Consider the following 25,022-nt stretch of genomic DNA (forward strand, 5'->3'; position numbering starts at 1 on the left):
ATGGGGCTTTTCTTTGTCACAATTTAGCGTTTCTTTCAGCACGTTTGATGTCTCCTTTCAAGGAAGATCTTCTTTGTGTTTGGTTTCGATTCATTGCTGTTAGAGAATTCCCATCATGCTTGTAACAAATTCGGTTTTGCCCAATATTTTGTTCATCATTTGCAGCTAAGATCGCTGCAGGTTGTGATCGTTTTTGGGGAGAATCTTCTTTGTTAAAGATTAAGACTCTCTTTCAATGTGGTGGTGATCACTTTTGCGTGATACTGTTTGTCAAAGTAGAATTTATCTGAGGCAGTAAAGTTTACTTTTGCTTCTTGCTTATGCATCCTGCATGCTATGTAAGTGAGTTAATATGTTTAAAGAATTTGGTGCTAATATGTCTACAAGGAAAGGAGATTTTGATTGGGGATTTCTTGTACCTGGTCAACAGAGTTTGATGTGGCGATAAGTTCTCTTTTCCCCTCGTGTTTATAAGGCATTCGTTATGCATGTTTTAATGCTGTGGCCTGTGATAGCTTTTCTTAGGCATTATCTTCCAAGAGGGATCATGAATCTAGAATGAACTTGTGGGGGCAAATAACCAGAGCCTTTGGACTTCTATTGTGCAAAACCATCTGATGTTGGACTGTAAAAGCACAGGATTTTGACATGAGTTGGGCATTTTGAGAATTGGATTGATTTATGTTACATTGCTGGATTTGTGCAACTAATTGGTAATCTCATATTGCTGCTCATTACACAACACAAAGTAATTCAGTGGGTGCCTTGTTCAAGATGATCATGATTGCTTTCAATATGATGTTAATCTTTCACAGCTAAGATCGCTACAAATTGTGTTGATTGTTCTCGGGCAGAATCTCCTTTGTTAAAGATTATGATTTCGTTCAACATGGAGAGTAAAGGGTGGACTTTTGCTTCTTTCTTATGTGTCCTAATGCTATGGAGAGGAGTTATGGTTTCATAGTTATTTGGAATATATTATATTGTTTGATTTTGTCCTTTGATTATTGGTTTCACTATTCTTATATTTCTTAGTGTGAAGAATTTGGTGCTAATATGTCTACAGGGAGAGGAGATTTTGATTGGGGCTTTCTTGTACCTGGTCAACCAAGTTTGATGTGGCAATAAGTTTTCTTTTCCTTTCCTTTTTATAAGGAATTCTTTCTGCTTGTTAAATCTTTCTTTGTTCTTGCTTTAATGTTGTGGCATGTGGCTTCTTTTCTTAGACATTATGTTCCAAGGGGATCAGGAATTCTGGAATGAAGTTAGGCTCCCTTTGTCCTGTCGTTGTGTTTCTATTGGTATTTTAGTTTTGACTCCTTGGGGCGAATAACCAGTATGTGGCCTTCGGACTTCAATTTTTGTGCCAAATCATCTTTGGACAGTAAGAACACAGGTTTTGCTTTATCCTCTTGTGATTGACATTAGGCTTTTTGAGATTTGGGTTGACTTAAAGTTACATTGCCGGACTTGTCTCTAATTGGTGGTAATCTCAGATTAATGCTAATACATTACACAAAGTAAGTCAGCGGGTGTCAATCAGGTCTGCAATCTAAAGTTTTCCAATTCTGGGCGGATATTTGAAGACCGAGTAACATAGCTTCTTTTGCCTGTGATGTTTGTTTCATGGTTTTGTGACGTGTAGTTTCCTATTTCATGAAGCTTTTTGGGATATTGATGAGGTAGTCGTTTGAAAATATGCCGTTGATCTGTTCACAGGTGGAGGATATGATTTTGGCTTTCTCGTGATTGAGCAAGAGTTTTTGGAGTTGGTCTTTCTGCAGAAATTAGTGAAATGTTTTTTTCCCCCTCTTTAGGTCTCGTGAATCAGTGAAATGCCTGCTCTTAGAATAGAATTATAAAATATCACACTGCTTATGCTTCTGATCAGTAGGACAAGAAGAGGAGTTTTTGATCACTCATTTAGTATAAAGGGCAATTGAATGAGAAACTGAAACAGTAATTTTTGGTAAGTTCCTCAAAAAATTAGAAAAATGAAAGCGGTAGGTGTATGGATCCCAAGATTTAAACCCATTTCGAGGTATTCCTGCACTCAGCATGTTTGTCCTGGTTCTTGCTTCTACCATCATCTAATCATACTTTTCCTAGCTTCTTCTTTAGTCTTAAAATTATTAAATTGTTTTCCTGTTTGCATGCAACTTCTCACGCAAAAGGCATAATGGAGCATAGGTTTAGGGTTCAGAGTTGTGGACGTCTTCTATGTTCTTGGACGGTTCAGGCATGTAGCAGTTTTGTGATTTGTGGTTTGCTGTTGCTGCAATTATGATATTTAAAGAATTCGATGTTGATATGTCTACATGAATTTTGATTTGGGTTTTCTTAATGCTGCTGTTGCTGAACAACTAGAACTTAGCCCTGATTTCTGTGGATAATCATCTTTGGGCAGCGTAAGAACAGGGTTTTGCTGTATCCTCTTGATTGGCGCAACTTAAGCATTTTGAGGTTTGCATGGAATTAACCTCTCTTTCTGCTTGTATAATTTGTTTTCTTAACAATTCGTCTTGATGTTTTGACCTTTGGACTTCAATTTCTGCGCAAAATCATCTTTGGTCAGTTAAAACACAGGTTTTTGCTTTAACATCTTGTGATTGACATTAGCAGTTTGAGATTTGGATTGTTTTAAGTTATATTGGTAAACTTGTGTAAAACTATTCAGTAATCTCAGATTAATGCTTAATATATTACACAAAGTTATCCAGTGGGTGCCTTACATGTCAACCGGGTCTGCATCTAAAGTTTTTCCAGTTCTGGGCGGATATTTGAAGACTGAGTAACATAGCTTCTTTTGCGGGTGATATCTGTTTCATGGTTTTGTGACGTGTAGTTTCCTATTTCATGAAGTTTTTTGGGATACTGATGAGGAAGTTGTTTGAAAATATGTCGTTGATCTGTTTATAGGTGGAGGTATTTGGGTTTTCTCTTGATAGAGCAAGAGATTTTGAAGTTGGTCTTTCTGCAGAAATTAGTGAACTGCTTTTTTCCCCCTCTTTATTCCATGTGTTGTTTAGATGTCTGCTATATACTGTTCACTCAGACATTTCTCTATTCCATTTTTTGATTTATTTTATAGATTTTGCTGCGAATCGGCTTTTTACAACTTTGGGTTCTTGCGAAGTTGGCTTGTTGGTATTGGTATCGGTTTGTTTGTTTGTTTGTTTGTTTGTTTTTTGTTTTTTTTTTAAAAATCAGCATAAATGTTTTATCTTTATAGTTTGCTGGCTTGGCTATCATAAGTTTAGAAATTTCAATTGCTTGGTATTTGACACGTGGTGCGTGTGGATTGCATGTATTTCAGGTTGAGTTTGTGCAGCTTTTTATGAAAAGCAGCGGTGCACAGTATGTTTGTTCTGGTTGTTGATTCTACCACCATCTAATTGCACTTTTCACATATTTTAAAACTTAAAATTTTCAGTTTGATCATTTAGTTGCGACTTTTATGTAGATTGGAGCTTTGATCGCATTGCCATTTATTATCATTTTGATCATGTAAAACTGTTGTATGGTTTTGTTGATTGTGTGTTACTGATTCTTGGTTTAACTTTTCTTGTAATTCTGAAAAGCTGTGTGAAGAATTTGGTGCTAATATATCTACAAAGATGGCCAAGATATTGATTGGTGCTTTCAATTTCTTGGTCGATAGAGTTTGATGTGGCAATAAGTTCTCTTTTCCTGTCAATTTTTAAGTAATTCTTTTTGCTTGTTCTATTTTTTTTCTTTGTTCTTGTTTTAATGTTGTGGCCTGTGATTGCTTTTCTTAGGCATTATGTTCCAAGGGGATCCTCAATTCTAGAATGAAGTTTGGTTGTCCCTTCGTCCTCCTGTTGTGTTTGGTATGTTGACTCCTGGGTGCGAATAACCCGGATGTGGCCTTTGGACTTCTATTTCTGCACAAAACCACCTTTGGACTGTAAAAACACAGGTTTTTGCCTTATCATTTTGTGATCGGCATTTGGTGTTTTGAGATTTGGATTGATTTAAGTTACAGTGCTGGACTGGTGTCACTAATTGGTAATCTCAGGTTAATGCTCATTACATTACACAGAAAGTCGTGGGTATGTCAAGCAAGTCTGCAATCTCACGTTTTTACAGTACTGGGAGGATTTTTAAGCACAGAGTAACATATGCTTTTGCTGGTGATGTTTGTTTCTTGGTGTTGTGAAGTGTAGTTTCCTATTTCATGAAGTTTTTGGGATAACTAATGAGGAAGATGTTTGAACGTTGATCTATTCACAGGTGGAGGTTGGGTTTTGGGCTTTCTCGTGTTTGAGCAATAGAGTTTGTGAATTTGGACTTTCTGCAAAAATAAGTGAAATGCTTTTCTTTTTCCCTCTTTATTCCACTTATTGTTTAGAAGTATGCTATATGCTGTTCTCTCAGACATGTACCTTTTCCTTGTCTTCTTCGTAACTTTGTTGATTGTTGTTAGGGCTTCTTTTTCAATGGTGGCAAATGCTTTAGGAAAGGTTGTCTTCTTCATATAAGGGTTTTTTTTGAAGATGCTGGTGATTGATTTCATCGCGGTTCTTCTTTGTGTTAGGTGATGCATCGCTACTTGATTCCATCATTTTTGGGTTTTTTTTGCCAAAAACATTTTGTTGATAGCTTGCAGGGTAGATTTTCTTCGTCACAGATTAGGGTTCTGGTTCTTTCAATATGTAAGTGATTGCTTTCAGAGGTGGTTTTCTTCATCGAGTCAAGACTTTCATGATTGCTTTCGGGGAAGATCTTCGTGTTAGGTTTTGGTGCATCACCACCACTTGATCTATCATCTTTGTGACGAATTTGGGTTTTATTCCGAAATTTTTTTGTTGATTGCCTGCTGGGAGAATTTTACTCGTCATAGATTGGGGGTTCTTTCGATATTCAATTATTGCTTCATGGGGCTTTTCTTCGTCACAATTTAGTGTTTCTTTCCATACGTCTGATGTCCCCTTTCAGAGAAGATCTTCTTTGTGTTAGGTTTGGATTCGTTGCTGTTAGAGAATTCCCATCATGCTTGTAACAAATTTTGTTTTGCCCAATATTTTGTTTATCATTTGCCGCTAAGATCGCTACAGGTGGTGTTGATCGTTCTTGGGGGAGAATCTTCTTTGTTAAAGACTAAGGCTTTCTTTCAATATGGTGGGGATCACTTTTGCATGATACTGTTTGTCGAAGTAGAATTTATTTGAGGCAGTAAAGTGTACTTTTGCTTCTTTCTTATGCATCCGAATGCTATGGTGGGGAGTTAATATGTTTGAAGAATTTGGTGCTAAAATTTATACAAGGAGAGGAGATTTTGATTGGGGCTTTCTTGTGCCTGGTCAACAGAGTTTGTTGTGGGGATAAGTTATCTTTTCTCCTCCTTTTTATAAGGAATTCGTTCTGCTTGTTTTAATGCTGTGGCCTGTGATAGCTTTTCTTAGGCATTATGTTCCAAGGGGATCATGAATCTAGAATGAACTTGTGCTGTCACTTCATCCTCCTGTTGATATTTTCCTGGACTCCTGGGGTTAATAACCAGAACATTGCCTTTGGACTTCAATTTCTGCGAAAAACCATCTGATGTTGGACAGTAAAAGCACAGGATTTTGACATGAGTTAATCATTTTGAGAATTGGATTGATTTATGTTACATTGCTGGATTTGTGTAACTAATTGGTAATCTCATATTGCTGCTCATTACACAACACAAAGGAATTCAGTGCGTGCCTTGTCCAAGATGATCATGATTTCTTTCAATATGATGTTAATCTTTCACAGCTAAGATCGCTACAAATTGTGTTGATTGTTCTCTGGTAGAATCTCCATTGTTAAAGATTAAGATTTATTTCAGCATGGAGAGTAAAGGGTGGACTTTTGCTTCTTTCTTTGTGTCCTAATGCAGAGGAGTTATGGATTTGGAAATATATTATATTGTTTGATTTTGTCCTTTGATTATCGGTTTCACTATTCTTGTATTTCTTAGTGTGAAGAATTTGGTGCTAATATGTCTGGAGGGAGAGGAGATTTTGATTGGGGCTTTCTTGTACCTGGTCAACGGAGTTTGATGTGGCAATAAGTTTTCTTTTCCTTTTGTTTTATAAGGAATTCTTTCTGCTTGTTAAATTTTTCTTTGTTCTTGCTTTAATGTTGTGGCATGTGGCCGCTTTTCTTAGACATTATGTTCCAAGGGAATCAGGAATTCTGGAATGAAGTTAGGCTCCCTTTGTCCTGTCATCGTGTTTCTGTTGGTATTTTAGTTTGACTCCTTGGGGCGAATAACCAGTGTGGCCTTTGGACTTCAATTTTTGTGCAAAATCATCTTTGGACGGTAAAAACACAGGTTTTGCTTTATCTTCTTGTGATTGACATTAGGCTTGTTGAGATTTGGGTTGACTTAAATTTACATTGCTGGACTTGTCTCTGATCGGTGGTAATCTCAGATTAATGCTCATTACATTACACAAAGTAAGTCAGCGGGTGTCAACCAGGTCTGCAACCTAACGTTTTTCCAATTCTGGGCAGATAATTGATGACCGAGTAACATAGCTTCTTTTGCCTGTGATGTTTGTTTCATGGTTTTGTGACCTGTAGTTTCCTATTTCATGAAGTTTTTTGGGATATTGATGAGGTAGTTGTTTGAAAATATGCCGTTGATCTGTTGACAGGTGAAGGATATGATTTGGGCTTTTTCGTGATTGAGCAAGAGGTTTTGAAGTTAGTATTTCTGCAGAAATTAGTGAAATGCTTTTTTCCTCCTCTTTAGTTCTCGTGAATCAGTGAAATGCCTGTTCTTAGAATAGAATTATAAAATGTTAAGACTGCTTATGCTTCTGATCAGTATGACAAGAAGAGTTTTGGATCGCTCATTTTGTACAAAGGGCAATTGAATGAGAAACTGAAACAGTAATTTTTGGTGAGTTCCTCAAAAAGTTAGAAAAATGAAAGCAGTGTATTCATCCCGAGATTTAAACCCATTTCGAGGTGTTCCTGCACTACTCAGCATGTTTGTCCTGGTTCTTGCTTCTACCAGCATCTACTCGTACTTTTCCTAGCTTCTTGTTTTCGTGTTGCATGCAACTTCTAACGCAGAAGGCAGAATGGAGCATAGGTTTAGGGTTCAGAGTTGTGGACGTCTTCTATGTTCTTGGACGGTTCAGGCATGTAGCAGTTTTGTGATTTGTGGTTTGCAGTTGCTGCAATTATGATATTTAAAGAATTTGATGTTGATATGTCTACTTGAATTTTGATTTGGGTTTTCTTAATGCTGCTGGTGCTGAACAACTAGAACTTAGCCCCGATTTCTGTGGATAATCATCTTTGGGCAGCGAATGAGGTTTGCACGGAATTAACCTCTGTTTCTAGATTTGTTTTAATCTCTGCATGGTATGAGATTGTTGCCTGATCAAATTCCAAGTCGATCAGTTGCCTGAGATTAGTTGAAGCAAGTGAATGCCTTCAATGTTCTATACAGATGTTCGAGCTCCAAGTAACATCTGACTCTATATGCTCTGATGATGAGGGATGTGATTTGGGCTTTCTGATGTTCGAGCAATTGACTTTGTGAATCCTCGTCTTTTTCTCGTATTTGTCTGTAAAGCCTGCAGAATTAAGTGAGCGGCTCTCTCTCTAATAAACAATGGAGTTTCACATTCTCATTTCATGGTTGCTGAGAGGTTTCACAATATGCTGTTCTATAAACATGATCCGCTCTTTGTTTCTTTTATTTTATAGAATCTGGTGAGGGATGGCCTTTTGCAGCTCTGTAGCATCTAGCATAGTTTCGCTTGTCTTTGGTATTCAATGGAACTGTTCTTCTTTGTACCTTAATGTAGCTTGTTAGGATATCAAGTTGGTGTACTCATTTCAGATTGGAGCTTTAGTCAGTGTTGTGATTTATTGATTTGGCAGTTGTGTAAGAGTTGCATGCTCTAAGAGGATAGGGTTCCAAAGTAATGTTTTTATCTCCTGTGTTATTGGATCGCTTGGGCATATAATATTTTTATGATTTGTGGTTTCCAATTCCTTAAATTATGATATTTAAAGAGGTTAATGTTAATATGTATACATGAAGTATCTTTATTAGTGCTTTTTTGTACTAGGGAGGAGGTGTATTGGGACTTTGGCGAGAAGCTGTACTTTCTCTTCCTAATATTACAGGGATAATAAGGATAGTCATTGTGGTTTTATGCTTGCAACTGCATTTTTTAGCTTTTGGTTTTTGACAGGTTTATCCAAGAGTGGGCAAATAGGGTCTGTTTGGCAAACTAATAAAAATTAGTCTCAAAAGGGAAAAAAATGCGTACGGATTTTTCGATGGGAGGCTCCAACAACAAACATAAGGCAGTTATCTAAGATAGAGTCGCATGCTTAAAAAAAAATGTAGCTTTTGGATCCCCAAAAAGAGAATACTCTAGGTCCCCTTTCTTATGTGTTGTGCTGATTAGTCTAGGTGCCCTTTCTAATTAATCTGTTAGTCACTTTGGCTGGGAATTTTTCATCCAGTGTTCTCGAATTTTATCTCGTGCCTTGGCCTCTCTTCCTCTCATGACTTTCCTTGCATTAAGATGTTCTTTCCCAATGCAAATGACAAAATAAAGATGTATTTCCCGTTAGGATCAGCTCAAGCTCGAGACCAACCTGTAGGTGGAATAATCTCCAGCATTGATTGATTAAGTTGTGCAGCTCTAGCAGGAGCTCTGTTCCTTCGATCAGCTAATCTCTTGATATGTTCTGTTACTATGTTACTATTCCGCTTCATTGTCAGAGCATGGATTACGGCTATCAGCTACAGATATCATTGTCCCACTCAAGCAATCCCACTAAGATAGAGCATTATACGGGGAATAATTACTCACTACTTGAAAGTAATGGCACAAGTCCGCTCCATGGAAAATAACTGCATCTCTATGAAGTCTCATAAAAAAAAAACGCACATGCTAAGATACGCACTCTCTACCGAAAAATTTCTTCATTCAGTTTATTCTCAAATAATATACTGACTTAAGCATCGGAGTGTTCACGGTCCTCCTGGGGACCGATGGATTTTCGGTAACCACTTTTTCTATTTTGCAGGTAGCTCATAACTAGTCCAGTGGTTGAAAAAAATTGCTTCAACACCATGTGATTCAATTCCGCCAAGGACAGCCAATTCTGATTCATATTTCTCAATCAAGGGGGATGTAAAGACACATACTCCAGCCTTTCCTGGATCATCAGGAGCAGAACACTATAAAATTCTAGCCTCTTAACCATAAAGTGCCACTCAACTTAGGGAAGAAGGCATTTAATATGATTGGTTTAGGTTGAAGAAATGGATTAGGTTGCCAAAACATCTAGCAATGTGGAGTAAGTTCACTTCACCAACGTTTACTTTACCCATTGAAGTATTAAAGTGCAGAAGAAATGTTGATTTTTGATAAGGAGACCCCTGCTGCAAAATGCTTGCTAGAGTTATATTTTGCACCACGGTCTCTTTGGCCATCTTGGTAGTCCTTCTATTGGCTTTTCTCTCGCCGACGCCCCACAGAAAGTCATCAAAGACCCACACAAGGCCGCCATGGCTGGCTCTGTCCCTCTACATCCAACAACCGCACACTGTAAGCTCCACCTCGCAGCCCGTGGCAAGATCAGATGCCGAAGCATTCATCTTTCATCGCACGCTCACAGAGGGACCTGAGAACACTTCCCGGGTCGTGGGAAAAGCCCAGAGCTTCATAGTTCCTGTCGAAGAGTTTGCTCACTCGGCATTCAATATCATATATCTGACCTTCGACACGTCAGAGTACTCCGGCAGCCTTAGTGTCGAGGCCAAGCATGTTGCTCATAAGGACAGAGAACAGCTCACTGTGGTGGGCGGGACAGGGTCTTTTGCCTTTGCACGTGGGCTTGCTGTTTTTGCTCAGACCGATCGCCAACCATCCGCCGTGGATGCATCCTACCGCGTAAAACTTCAACTTAGATTTCCAAATCGATCACAGACAATCCCAGGATGATGATGATTCTGGAATGTTACTGTCTTGCTTAATTTTTTTGTTTGCAGTATATTTATAATCCTTTCTTGACAGGAGAAAGTCCACAATGTAAAAGAATCTCAAAGGAGGCTCAAGGCCTGTTTGTAGACATATATAATTAAGACCATATGAGTTATAGCTCACTATTGCGACATTCATGAAAGTGGGGTTCAATATTAATCTATTTTTGAGTTGATAGATTGGAATTCCTGAAATTTGGATGCTCAAATTTTATTGATATAGCCTAATTTCATAAGATTTTCATAGGAGAACAACAATATCTCGTAAGCAAAACAGTCTCAAATGAGTTTGACATGGTAATTCTAGTTGTCGGGCAAACTGTTTTGGAATGTTAATTCATATGACATCTCCTCATCAAAGGGAACCACGCGTTGTAATAAACCAAAATCACTTAAAGAGCATTTGCAGTAGATTTCTTTAAATGTTGTTGTAGGATTACTTTTTCCTTTCTTATTCAAATAAAAATTATAATAACTTTCGGTATTATTTTCTTATACCATTTAAATAATAAAGTATAGGGAATTATTTAGTAAGGGCTTGTTTGAGTTTGCAAATTGAAAACGTGCGATTTGAAAATGTAATTTTTAAAAACGTAGCTAAGCGTTTGGTAAAATTATAATTTGACATTTAAAATTACAATTTAGCCTTTAAATTATGGATTTTAAAAATGTGCTTCCTATGAAACTAAAAAATATTGAATGACATCCATTTGTCTACTATTTGAAAGCACATATTTTTATTTTATTTTTAACATTTTCAAATTCCAATTGTTTAAAAACGCACCTCAAACAATACATTTTTCTACTATTTTGATTAGGCAAAATCGTAGTACCAAACACATTCTAAGTACATAAGTTAAATATCCTAAATGCCGGAAAGACGATCATTTCTTATGTCATAAAATCAAATGGTGTTTGCAATACCATATCTATTTAGGAGAGAGAGCCATTGAGAAAGTATCACTATATATATATAGACTATAGTCTCTTTATACACGTGCATGTTTATGTAACATAAAGTAGCAAAATTTTAAATTTAATCTATACCAAGTAATAAGTCATAATTATATACAAAAAGAGTGGCTTGTATAGCCAACCCTAGCCACGCAAGCTACCTTCCTGAGGTGGGGTTGGCTGCGTGAGTCACCATTTGTGCGAGGGGTGGCTATACACGCCCACCCCCTTATCTCTTTACTTGGTGGTCGCTCAAGCCTCACTTAGCTTTAGTTGCCCTTCAACAATTGAGATCCTTCTTTGAGATTGTATAGATTGCTCGACCACTCTTCCCTTAAAAGACGCCGGGTGACTTTTTTTATAAATATTTTAATTTAAAAAAAAATTAATTTGAGATGACAAAATTATGATGTGGCACTCACGGATGTCAATTATTTGGACAGGAAAACATAAGAAGGATCCAATTAAAAATTGCAAAATACTTAGGCTTTATAAAGCAAAAAAGGAAAAAAAAAAGAAGAAAAAAAAAAAAGAGTTATCTATACATGCGCATTTATTCAAGGACTTATTTTATATTTAGCATTGTCCTTTTAAATATGAACTGCACTGAAAAAATACTTTTTCAAATATTTTTCACATTTTTATATTAAATCTGAACACTTTTTCAAACAAAACAATTGCAAGAAACGAACCCAGACCCAGTTTGTCATAAGACCCAATAACTGACCCGTAAACAATTCTACGAACCCGAACTTTATTTATTTATTTTTTTTCGCACATGCACGACTTTTTTTCTTCAATTTTCGCTTCCATTTCCCACCGATATTTCTCTCTTTTTTTCTGTGTGAATCCAAGAGTCGAAAGGCACAAATCAAAAAAATGGCGAAATCGAGCGCAGACGACGAGGAGCTGAGGCGAGCATGCGAGGCCGCGATCGAGGGAACGAAGCAGAAGATCGTGATGTCGATCCGCGTGGCCAAGAGCCGAGGGATCTGGGGCAAGTCCGGCAAGATAGGCCGTCAGATGGCCAAGCCCAGGGTTCTCGCTCTCTCCAGTGCGTAGTACTACCATTTCTTGCTCTTGAGCTATGTGATTATCCTCATCTGTCAGTTTTATCCCAATTTAAGATGTGAATTTTGTCCCGTTTGACTGGAATACGATTAATTTCAATTCTTTTGAGCTTGTGTCGTTGGGGAATGTTGAAAGCGAAAATGCGGTTCATTGTAAATTTAAATTGGTGCCACATAGAGTTCACCCAGAAGTGGTGATTAATCATTCAGATGTTTCCTAATGATATATATGTATACACCCTCACATACATGCACATAGAGATGTTTAATCTACCACATGTTAAAATGATCCGCAAGTTTCATTTATGGAATTTGATTTGTGTGGCATAGTTAATGAATGTGTGTGGATAGTGCAGCAAAATCGAAAGGTCAGCGGATAAAAGCTTTTCTTCGAGTCTTGAAATATTCCACTGGAGGAGTTCTTGAGGTAATTTTCAAATTTACTTTGATTTAATTCATTACAGAACTGTTCAAAATGTTTTTGAACTCTATTATCCTAAAATGGATATAGGCATAGTAATATGAACACAAGCCTCACCAAAGCCCAATGTGCATGTGATCATTGCTGACCACAGCCTGTCAGCTGTTTGGTTGTAAGTTTAGGATCCATGAGGCTGGCTCTGCCAATTTATAGGCTTGTGTGATCTAACAAAATTATGCACTTTGGAAAAAGAGAATAAGCATTGGTGACAGAAGGCAATGTTACTTCCTATCCACTCAAATAAAATTTGAAAAGAGTGGATAGTTTGTGTCAAAAGTGAGTTGCATTACTTCCTATCTATTTTTGATTCTGTAAATCTTTTCAATCATCTTTTTAATTTAACTTTTTGAGGAAATTGCTTGCATCTGCAGCCTGCAAAATTGTACAAGTTAAAGCATCTGTCGAAGGTTGAGGTTATAGCAAATGATCCCAGTGGATTTACATTTACGCTGGTAATGCTGAATCTCTAATGTGCCTTTCATACAACTCTATGTTACATGTGGATTCTAATTGTCTAAACACTGCCTGAGGACAGTTTGTGTCAAAGAATATGCATGTAGCACTCTACCAAAATAAGAGGAAACTTTTACTCGAAATCTCTGAAGATTGGTTTTTATTTTCTTAGTGTATGTACCTACAATACCCATACAAACACAGACTCTTTCTTCCTTTAGCTTCTGATTGAAATTCTTATAGGGTTTCGACAACCTCAGAAGCCAAAGTGTTGCTCCACCTCAATGGACCATGCGCAATATTGATGATAGGTAATTTCATGGGAGCAATGCACACTTAAGTATATCCTATTTTATGGTGTTATCACGTTGCCTAGGGAATAAATTGTATTTAGTTACTGATTCTCTCTATGCATATATTTTCTTATAGGAACCGCCTTTTGTTTTGTATCTTAAATATCTGCAAAGATGTACTGGGTCGTCTTCCCAAAGTTGTTGGCATAGATGTTGTGGAGATGGCTCTTTGGGTGAAGGTGTATATGATGATCTTCTTCCATTCTGATTATCTCATGTGAAGTTTTACAGTCTAACAGACTTAGACCTCATTTCATTATCCGTTGAATAGGAAAATACACCCGTAGCGAGTACTCAAAGGAACATACAGGATGGGCCAGTCGCAACGGCAGTGACTGAAAGTGACTTGAAAGTGACCGTTGAAAAAGAACTTGTCTCCCAGGCTGAGGAGGAGGATATGGAGGCGCTTTTGGGAACGTATGTATTGTTAGCTTTCATTGTTCTGAGGTGGAAATATTTATTTGGGCCTTCTGTTGTTAGATTCATTTGGGATGGATGGTTGATATTTGATAAAGATTGTCTGTTGTCATGTTACTTTTGGGAATATTTGTATTGTTAGCTTTCTTTGTTCTGAGATTGGACTATTTATTTGTGTCTTCTACTGTTGTTTGAATAATTGGGGATGGATGGTTGATATTTGATAAAGAGTGCCTGTTGTCATTCGATACTAACAATACAAGACTATTGAAATTTTCTCAACAGTATGAGTTTCAATTTCAAACAAAACATCAAAAACAGGAGCTTAAAGGTGGAGACCATACTTTGACTTCAATTGTTTAGAATCTATGCTTTGAGGTCTAGATAAATGGAAATGGGTTTAGGCATGTGAGCTTTTTGATAAATAGTTTAGACATGCAAATTAGCTGGGGTTTGCAATCTGCATTGATGCCAGTACACACTGTGATAGGTTAGTAATTTATTCTTTTAAATGTAGTTCACACATTTTTAAAAGATTTTACCTATGTTTATTTTGGCGTCATCCTGACATTGTGGTGCCTTCAACTTGAATAAACCTCTCCTACTGGTGGATTATCTGGTATATACAGTGCATGCGACAATGCCAGTATTCTTGAATTTACCTCATGTTAATATCAAGTGTATCTACATTATCCCACGAGTGCAATAAACAGAATTAATGTTTGCCACGTCTAATTAAGTGAAATCATAATATTGCAGTTCAATGTTTCTTCACAATGCAATTTTTATTCCATCAAGCATAACTGGCCATAAAAAGCTATGTACACAATTGTCTTCTGATTTTGTAGGCACTAGTGGACCAAGAAATATCCATTTCATACAGCTTTTGTGCTAAAGAAAATGCCAAGTGGGCCACTCCCTTTTTGTTCTCGTCTAGCTTTTACATAGAGGATTTGCAGGATGTTATTTTATTTTCTTTTAGTTCCATATTCTGTTAATGTCCCGAAGTTTGGTAGACCTAGGGCTTGGGTTGGATTTCATGTTCTTGTTGAAGAAGGAATTGCTGATTGCATCCTAATTTTTCTTGATTGATGAAGAATAGTTTGAGAGTTGTAGTGTTATACTCCTACTTTTTGAAATTCTTAAATGCTAATTCTGGTTATTACTGAAAAAGAAAGCCAATTACCACCTTTCTTGCACCACTCTTATAGTTCTATTTGTTAAAACTCTCTCAATATGGTTGAGTTTTCCAAAAATGGTGTGGCTTGCAGTTATGTCATGGGCATCGGCGAGGCAGAGGCATTTTCTGAAAGGTTGAAGAGAGAGCTTCTGGCTTTGGAAGCTGCAAATGTGCATGCCATTTTGGAAAGTGAACCTTTGATAGATGAGGTGATTTTTATTCTCTTTTTTCTGGAACACTTGATGAATGGTTTTGCTGTTTATGGTTATCACTTAAAGATGACAGCTAGCATTGTGATTTATTTTTGATTTGTGGGTCTTGCAGGTATTGCAAGGGCTTGAAGCAGCAACAAATTGTGTTGACGACATGGATGAATGGTTAGGCATCTTTAATGTGAAACTTAGGCACATGAGAGAGGACATTGAGTCGGTAGGGACTTCTACATACTAATTGTGTTCATGTGATGTTTCTCTTGTATTCCTGGCTGGCCCACTTTTTTGTTTACCTAGCTTGTAAGGGAACAAACCACATTCTTAAACTCAACTAAAATGATATAGCCGCCGCCAACCCCCCCCCCCCCCCCACAAAAAAAAAAAAAAAAAACCGTGCACGCACAAAGACGCGCATATTTATCAATGTGTCCCTGCTCAAGGCCATGTAGCTGCCTTCTGCCTGAGGTTTTGGTCACTTGGGACTTTGTTGATGAAAAAAATGCAGCTTTATTGCAGCCACCTGCTGGATTTGACTTGAATTGCTATCATAATTGTATTAGGGTTTGTCTAAAGAGTAATTGCTCTATATGCCATGTCACCAACATGGCTAATCACACTAAATGATGTTTTTGCTTTTGAAAGTTATGTATTTAGCAAGATTTTGGACATGCAAGTTATTAACTTGTGTGCTTGACTCTTCTTAAGTTGGCCTGTAACCTTCTTGATTCATATCCAGATAGAAACCCGCAATAACAAGTTGGAGATGCAATCTGTGAATAATAAATCTCTCATTGAGGAACTTGATAAGCTTCTAGAACGATTGCGTGTCCCTTCAGAGGTACTTTGTTGATCTTTCTTTTTAAAAATTGGATTACTTGTGTGAGTTTGGTTCAGTTGTTTAGGCTTTTGTTGGTCTTTCTAATGACATTTCCTTGGTTGTAGTATGCAGCATGTTTGACAGGAGGTTCATTTGATGAGGCTTGTATGCTTCAAAATATAGAAGCATGTGAGTGGCTAACTGGTGCTTTGCGTGGCCTTGAAGTACCTAATTTGGATCCCACTTATGCAAACATGCGAGCTGTATGCACTCAGCCTTTTTCTTTGTTTTTCATATTTTTTCTTCTTTAATCAATTATGTGGTCTAGCAGGCTGTTGTTCTAGATAATATAGAACTTTCCATTGTTCTTTCTATAAGCTATAGAATGGACTAATATTGTGGGACGATCCATATGATCTGAAAATTCCAGAATTTGGAGATAACTTTAGCTGTCAATGATCTTTGGGCCAAATGGCATCTCCTTCCCCCACAGATGGGGGGGTGAGGTCACAGGTTCACTCTTGTATGGGTGCATGTGTTGTGTTTACCTATAATGAAAAGCGTGATTACTCTTTATGGCTTTTTGTGTTTGTGTGTGTGTTGGAGGGGATGGGGCAGCTGTAACGATGAAGTAGAGCTACAGAAAATTTTAAGTTCCCACTCCATAGCGGATACCATGAGGACCATGGTTTGATAATAAATACATAGAAGAGAAAAAAAAATAAATACGTAGCCAAGATACTGGCAGTTGATATTGGAATCAAGATTAGAGAAAAACTTTATAATTGGCTAATATGTTCTTTATTAATCATGGCCCATGGAGCCATATCAGAATGACTTTTTTAGAATACAATATATTCTGCAAATTGTCTCATTTTAATGGTAGTGGCCGAAATTTCATAGGTTAAAGAGAAGCGAGCAGAGCTTGAAAAGTTAAAAAGTACATTTGTCAGGAGAGCTTCTGAGTTTTTGAGAAACTACTTTGCCAGCCTGGTGGACTTCATGATAGCCGACAAGAGTTACTTTTCTCAGGTACTTCTTTTCCCTGTCATCATGTTGTTTACTTGGGAATGATAATAATTTTTGTGGTTTAACTCTACGCATTGCTTGTTTGCTTTTTTGAACAGCGGGGACAGTTAAAGAGGCCTGATCATGCTGATTTGCGATACAAATGCAGGACATACGCTCGCCTTCTACAACATTTAAAGGTCAATTTTGAGGCAAATTGCAGTAAATGTTGAAAGCTATTTGTCTGCACACATGCCCGCATGTGCTTCTTTTCCTCATTATTTTAACTGTTTGTATGTGCAGAGTCTTGATAAGAATTGCCTGGGTTCACTGAGAAAAGCTTATTGTAGCTCCCTAAACTTGCTTCTTCGTCGGGAGGTCAGGGAACACAAATCTTCTATAACATTATCTTGATTTTAGTTTAGTTTTAGTATATACTGTCAATATATTCATCTCATGTTAAGGTTGTAGAACTTTATTTTTAAGTGAAGAGCTAGATGCTATGATTTCTCTTAATCCCTATGGTTTATCATGGGCAGGCTAGGTTTCTGCATATACATGCCAATCAACTGGAGAATAACTGCATTCTTTTATAGTAAATCTGTGATCACTATCCATTTGGTAATAGGAGGTTGAATTGCTGCCTCATTTGCGCTGATTCAATTTTGTACCAATTTAAAATTGAAGTAATTCAAGGGGGGTTCATTGGCTTCAGCTATCATCAGCCTTACTTGTTCATAGAGAATAATTTCAACTTTTAAATTTGCCACTGTAACTGCAAAGCTCCAGCATAGCTGTCCTTCAATATTTGAACAATTTTGCATGCTTGGCTTTATCTATTCTAGCTTTGCTTGACTGGAAGTGTCTTATCTGACAGATATATTTGTTTTTGATCTCCACGCTTTCTGAAAGACGAGCCACAGCAGTCGAAAACATTTAACTTAAAACTCTAGTAGATAGGTTGGGTCATTGTCTTGTCTAGCAAAAGATTAGGTCAGCGTGCATGGCATGATAGTTTAACTGATCTCATCAGATATCTTCAAAACAGGGTTGACTTGAATATGGTTATAACTGCTAATATTGCACTGGTCAATCGTATATATTTATTTTTGTACTTCTTTCCAATTGCCATGCTCTGTCCATATGGTTGGAATTTAAGTTTAGTGACTTTACACATAAATGCAGACCCCTTATTTGCTAAACATATCTCCTGGCTTGTTCAGCTGTGGCTCCCAAACACCCTGTTACGACTTTTCATAGGCTTCTTTGGTAACTTTGACTTTGTTTGCTGGGACATCACTTCATTTTCAGGAAGCTGAGTTTGCATATAGAAAACCCCATCTTCCCCCCTCTCCCACCTACCAGAAAAGTGAAATCTGTTATGTCCATTTGCTATCTTCAACATTCTGCCTATGGTGGAAGCATGAAGATTACACATTAAATTTTCTCTGACATCTTTTCGAATTTAGTTTATTCACCGAACTTTTTTTTTTTGATGAATGTTTATTCACTGACTTCTTCGAAACATGGGGTGCTACTTTGTGTTAAAGAAATTGTTCTGTGTACACTTTGTATTAGGCAGTCTCTTATTAATTATTTAGAGGGGTCATCCACTAAGTTGATACGTGAAACTTGCTTTATGGTGATTCTTTATGTCTTCATTCTAAATAGGGATGGATGACATTAGGGTTGCAACAGTGTTTTATACAAGTTAATTAACTGTTCTTGTTATCCATATCTTGGGTTTGATATTAGTTGTTGGAAATTCTGACAATTGATTATTTCAGTCAGTTATAAAATATGGTTTGACATTTCTTTTAATTATTTACAGGCTCGTGAATTTGCAAATGAGCTTCGTGCTAGTACAAAAGCATCGAGAAATCCAACTGTCTGGCTTGAACCTTCCACAGGTACTGGTCAGAATGTGAATGCTGCAGACACTTCTACAGTTTCTGAGGCTTATGCCAAGATGCTGACAATTTTTATCCCACTCCTTGTAGATGAGGTTAGAGTCCTAATTATATACATATGTTGCAGAAATTAAGTTATATTCAGTACTAATATGGTGCAAACTGCAGAGTTCTTTTTTTGCGCACTTCATGTGCTTTGAAGTTCCTGCCCTTGTTCCTCCAGGCGGTCTCGTTAATGGTAATAAAAATGGATATGACGACGACGATGATTTGGGAATTATGGATATTGATGACAATGACAGTAAAACTGGTATTTTTTTTCTCTAACCAGCCATTAGTCTTTTTTATGTTTGTCTGTGATGCGTGTTATGAAGTTATGCAACTCTTAGTTCTCGAAGTGTGACATTAAAATGAAATTATTTTATTTTGTAGGTAAAAATTCAGCAGAGCTTGCAGCACTAAATGAATCTCTTCAGAACTTACTTGATGGAATCCAAGTAATCTTTACACTATACTCACATGAGCCTTTGGCATTTGCAATTGCTTTTGCTTACATGTTTTCCTTATAAAAAAAGTTCCCATTAGTTTTTGGAAAGAGAAACATGTAAATTTGTGGATGTCATTTCAGAATTCAGATCATGTTCTTTGGCCAAAACTTGCAAACCCAATATGTGTTATTATGATCATCCAATCAGGATGAGGATCTCAATGGATGATTACTAAGGAGCTTAGAACTGGAAGTAATGCCAGGTGTTACTTTTTTGAAGGGCATTCTGTCACCTTATACACATTTTGATAGGTGTCAAGTGGAGATTCATGTCAAGCAAGGTTCTGTCAATAAGAATTTAAGTTTACATAGTGGTACCTGGTTGGTTCGTAAGATTATATTGAAAATTATATATGGAGGGGAATAAATGGTTTCTTTGTACAGAGGAGGAGGGGTTATAAAATGGTCAAAGGTCCAACTCCTGGTCGTTTGTATGGAATGAGCCAAGTTGTCAACTTAATAAAAGGAACAGATAAAGGGGATGATGGTTTGACTAGGGGATATTCTACACAATGTATTACTAATTTTTAGTGACAAAAATGCAGAGCACCCAGATATACTGGAGTGAAGCTAACTATGTTTTTTTGGTGCCTGTTAATAATTCACTTGATTTTAAGATTTTCTTCTATCTCTGTCTAATTTTTAAGTTTTATAACATGGGAGAGTGTTGTAAAGTGGCTCCATCTTCTTCATCACTGTCTTCTATATTCTACTTGTAAAGTTGTTTACTAGGCACTGGTTGGAGGTTTGCAGGGCTTAATTTAGTTTTGTTAGAAGGTGCCAATTTGTATGAATTTCAGGAAGACTTTTATGCTGTGGTGGACTGGGCATACAAGATTGATCCTTTGCGCTGCATATCAATGCATGGAATTACGGAGCGCTATCTCTCAGGTCAGAAAGCGGACGCAGCAGGATTTGTGCGACTCTTGCTCGGTGACCTAGAGTCAAGAATTTCTATGCAGTTCAGCCGTGTAAGTTTCAACTTTAATCAGAAACAGATCATGGCCAAGTGCATTATGAAGAGCATGATTTGTATCCATGTAACTTTTGAATTGTACTGCAGTTTGTGGATGAAGCTTGTCACCAGATTGAAAAGAATGAGCGCAATGTTAGGCAGATGGGTGTCTTATCATACATTCCACGGTAAAGTGGAAACTGGAGGCTTATGCTTCTTCTATCTGATGCAAATTAATGACTTCTTGAGAATATATGGCAATTGAAATTTAGACATTACACTTTTTCATTAGCTGATACGAAATTTAGAATTCAGAAAAGGGTAGTAATAAGAAGCTTGTGTTTCTAATTTATTTTTGTTCAAAATTTCCTGAAAATATACATGAGCCGTAGAAGCAAGGGAATATCTACATTTTATATTTGCCATCTTGTTCAATTCTCAGTCTTCAGTGAGATGAATTAATTGCACATTAACTACAGTAGATAATGTTTATGTTCCATGTTTGTCCTCTCTAAGTATTAACACTTAAAGGGCAAAGAAATCATGGTGCATTTACGGCATGGGTAGAATTGGATGAACTTTTATACGGGACAAGTAAAGTATTGGACATTACAAATTTGTAGTTCGGTTGTGCCAATATGGCACAAAGTTGCTGAGTAATGAGCTAATAGGACTGTTATGCTTTGCAACTTGATTTGAGAGCATGAAACTTACTGAGGTTGATATGCTCTTTGTATTGGTGGATTGAAGATTGTGATACTTGGAGGAGTTTTTATTGGTCAAAGATGTTTTGTGGTTATTTATTAACAAACAAATTCAGTAATGTGTTGCCTCTGGATATTTTACACTGGACATACTGGATTCAGAAATATTACCCAAATGTTATAGATTAGTAATGAACGCTAAATTGAGAAAATTTACATTATTTAAGTGATTACATAATTAGCTAAAGATATTGCTTGTGCTAGAATGGTTTGGCAGCAAAAGGTTTTTATGCTTCTGGAATGAATACCATCAAAACCATAGGCTAAGTTTGTTTCAATCTGTTTTGCACACGCTTTTGCATAGATTTGCAACTCTTGCAACACGCATGGAGCAGTACATCCAAGGACAATCTAGGGATTTGGTTGATCAAGCATACACAAAATTTGTAAGTACTTTTTTCTTAAACATGTATTCGTGCTATTGCTGTAATGAGTGGTACAGTGCATTGAACAACATGATGGCTCTATCACAGGCAGGAGTACAAGTTATGCTTGCCCTTTTCTTTCTTTTAATGAAATTTTAATTAGGTCCTTTCATTCGGTTTCTAAACGAAAGGTAATAGCAAAAGTAGTAATAAATCACAATAATAATTCATTAATTATCAGGTGTTGGTTTCTTTTGAGAGAAAATTTTTCTCTTGGCTCACCCAGACAAAAACCCATACAGATAGGAAAGAATTTTTTGATGCAGTGTGGTACAAGGAGTTAATTGGGTCCTAATAATTTTATGTTTTATTTAATTTTTTAAGAGTCAATGGTGCTGTTTTTAGTAATTCAATGAATAGGTGATTGCCCTAGATTACTTTGGGTAATTCAATAATGGGTGTTGCTCTATATTATGTTAGATAAGTCCATAAATGGATGTTGCCCTAGGGTTTAGTCCAGTAGTCTATTGAAGTGTCTCTTGTATTCCAATGAAGGCAGACTTTGATGGAATAAATTATGAAAAGTGGTTGGCCAAGTGGTTGGACAGTCTGGGACTTTGAGTATACTCCTCATGGTCTTAGGTTCGAAACCCATGCAACACACTTATTGGGACCATCGGACTAGGGGTTCGTCCCTTGAATTAACCGAGGTGTATTTGCGGGAAACTCCTTTCCGAGGGCCTGTACACCCCCGGGATTAGTTGGAGCAAAAGCTTCGGATACCCAGTGTCAAATTATAAAAAAAAAAAAAAAAAAATTAAAAATTAAAAATGATTCTCTCTTTCTCTTCCCACTCCTTTCTCTCTTCCACCTAGGTTCTTCTCTCTCTCTCTCCTCACTTTGCCTTATTTGGCCATGTGATTTTTGCGATTCTCGTTTGTTCTACATTTTTGCTGTTGAAAACGATGGTCCACCTTTCCATTTTTGTATTATGAAATACAGGCATTATTGGGACGAGAGTAGTAAGCAAGATGTCAACATCCCATGGATATCTAAATTTTTTTGGGAGAAACCTTTTCCACCAAATTATCAAATCTAGAATTAGAGCTGCAGGCAGTGTGATAATTATTGCTGATGATATCTTTTGCTTGTTAATTTGGTTTTTTTAATTATCTTGGATAATATCTTGTGTTTGTTGCTTTTAATGATATTTGTCGATTACTTTTGAAAAATAAATATCTTATGTTTGTTGATTTGATTTATTTAATGAAACTCTTGCAATAGGGGTTTTGGTTATTACGTACTGTGTTGCATATCTATATGTTCCTTACACTGGGAAGATTTTTTTGACAGGTTAGCATAATGTTTGTTACATTGGAGAAAATTGCACAAACAGATCCCAAATATGCTGATATATTTCTATTAGAGAACTATGCAGCTTTTCAGAATAGGTATTTTTTCCCATTTGCCGGCTAGTTATAAGTTGTATCAAGGGAAAAAAGGTTATGCTTCATAATCTCTATCTAGTTCACTTAGCTGATTAGAAACACTTACATGCAGCTTGTATGACCTGGCCAATGTTGTGCCTACATTGGCCAAATTTTATCACCAGGCAAGTGAAGCTTATGAACAAGCTTGCACACGTCATATCAGCGTGATTATTTACTATGTAAGTAATCCACCTTTATTGCCTAGTGTTTTTCCACATTTGTTGCATCTTGATATTTTATTGGGAATGTCCACATCCTCATTACGTTTTCTGCAGCAATTTGAGCGACTTTTCCAGTTTGCTAAAAAAATCGAGGATCTGATGTACACAATCACGCCAGAAGAGGTTAGCATGTTGATGACTGTATCATCCTAGGTTCATATTTTGTTAAGCATGTTCAATCAGATAGCTTCTCAGAATATCTTAAATTCCTTTAATTGGTATTTATGCAGAACATCACTTGATGTTTTTTTTTGAGAAGTAATTGCTGTACCGAATACAACTCACTTTTTGGAATAAGAGATGTTTTAAGTTCAAAATTATTTTTTCTTTAAATGTCTTTAAGTTTGGTGACGAATACATCCTTGAATAGCTTAAAATCCATATAATTTGTCTCTGTAAAGCTGTCTCAAAGTTGGGGATTATGTAGCAAAGTTTGTCATTTAACACTTCTGCCATGGTCTTCTGTTTAATGAATTCAAAAACTGTTCATGGTACTATTCTCCATGTTAAGACTTATATCCAGAAAGCACTTTTGGCTCCAGTACTAGGGTAATTTAGTTCTAGGTTTATTTTAAATGTAGATGTTTAATGTGAACTGTTTGGTTCTAGTGGTTGCTATCCCTCTTATAGCCATTTTTTATTGTTTTTATTAACTTCCCTTGGCATTTATTAATCCGCTCAATGTTGTGCCTTATAATATCATTACTCCTTAAATTTCAGATTCCATTTCAGCTTGGATTGTCAAAAATGGATCTCCGAAAGATATTAAAATCCAGTTTATCTGGGGTAAGTGGCTAGTCCTAGATTATCCTTTCCCTAGCTTGAAACATGCTTTGGTTATAATATTGTGGCTTACTCGATACAGGTTGACAAGTCCATCGCTGCAATGTATAAGAAGTTGCAGAAGAATTTAACTTCAGAGGAACTGTTGCCTTCTTTATGGGATAAGTGCAAGGTAAGTTGGATTTGTTTTTCTAAATGATGTTCAGGGCTTTGTATCTGAAGGCTCTCTTTTATAAGTTTTTTGGCACTGTGAGAAATTTGGTATCTGGATGTTGCAAAACTCTGATTCTAATTATTTGAAGTAGTTATGTAAAACGAAAAGTAGTTATGAAGGGATAAGATCATCACTGAGTAGACATCCTACATTCCTTAGGTAGTTTTTGGTGTTGGATTGCTCTTCATTTGTTTGAGGATGTTAAGAAATTAAACTAATATCATGTGGTCACTGAGAGTTAATATGCTGTTTTGAGTTTGATCCCTTATTTCCTAATGTTGTATACACTATTAATGAGCTTAGTATGGTGCTTGTTGACAATGCTAATGGAGGTTGTTTTGTATTTTGGCAGAAGGAGTTCCTAGACAAGTATGAAAGTTTTGCTCAACTTGTTGCCAAGATTTACCCCTCAGAGACCATCCCATCTGCCGCAGAAATGAGAGAGCTTCTGGCTCCCATGTAGAGAGAGAGAGAGAGAGAGAGAGAGAGAGTATTGTATAATCTTTGAATAGTTTCTTTTTGAATAAAGAGGTGTAGCCTGCTCTATTTATTCTTTTAACCCATTTTTCCATATAATTTGATTTACTGTACCAGCATTTTCGAGCATCTCTTGGTAGTCGAAATAGGTTGAATAAACTCTTGTATAATTACACGGTATATATATATTGTGCATGAATAGGCTTTTCCCCCACGTCTGTTGGTTCCTGTTGTTAATAGATGGTTCGTGTGTTAAGTCAACGAACATAAACAATAATTAAGGTTGTTTGTGTTTATTTATTTAAAAATCAAGTTCATGGCGGCCTTTGATATATA

General features: G+C 36.7%; 2 protein-coding genes across 2 annotated transcripts; both read left to right on the forward strand.

Annotated features, from left to right (window-relative positions):
- The first annotated feature begins 3,245 nt into the window (after window positions 1–3,245).
- Window positions 3,246–10,190, forward strand: LOC132184450 (Disease resistance-responsive (dirigent-like protein) family protein). Its single transcript, XM_059598091.2, has 2 exons — window positions 3,246–7,318; window positions 7,457–10,190. Exon 2 carries the CDS (start codon window positions 9,423–9,425, stop codon window positions 9,975–9,977), a length of 555 nt encoding a protein of 184 aa, XP_059454074.2. The 5' UTR covers window positions 3,246–7,318; window positions 7,457–9,422; the 3' UTR covers window positions 9,978–10,190.
- Window positions 10,191–11,673: 1,483 nt separating this feature from the next.
- On the forward strand, window positions 11,674–24,768 carry LOC132183947 (exocyst complex component SEC3A). Its single transcript, XM_059597419.2, has 25 exons — window positions 11,674–12,023; window positions 12,396–12,466; window positions 12,892–12,972; window positions 13,217–13,284; window positions 13,403–13,505; window positions 13,598–13,743; window positions 15,015–15,132; window positions 15,248–15,352; window positions 15,872–15,973; window positions 16,078–16,215; window positions 16,856–16,984; window positions 17,080–17,160; window positions 17,264–17,338; window positions 18,792–18,965; window positions 19,039–19,180; window positions 19,303–19,367; window positions 20,218–20,388; window positions 20,481–20,560; window positions 21,441–21,522; window positions 22,855–22,952; window positions 23,062–23,170; window positions 23,267–23,335; window positions 23,933–23,998; window positions 24,078–24,167; window positions 24,562–24,768. The coding sequence occupies exons 1-25, from the start codon at window positions 11,849–11,851 to the stop codon at window positions 24,670–24,672; spliced, it is 2,649 nt and encodes an 882-aa protein (XP_059453402.2). The 5' UTR covers window positions 11,674–11,848; the 3' UTR covers window positions 24,673–24,768.
- Window positions 24,769–25,022: the final 254 nt, after the last annotated feature.

This window comes from Corylus avellana, chromosome 7, assembly GCF_965113065.1.
Source record: "Corylus avellana chromosome 7, dhCorAvel1.hap1.2, whole genome shotgun sequence".
Lineage (NCBI taxonomy): Eukaryota > Viridiplantae > Streptophyta > Magnoliopsida > Fagales > Betulaceae > Corylus > Corylus avellana.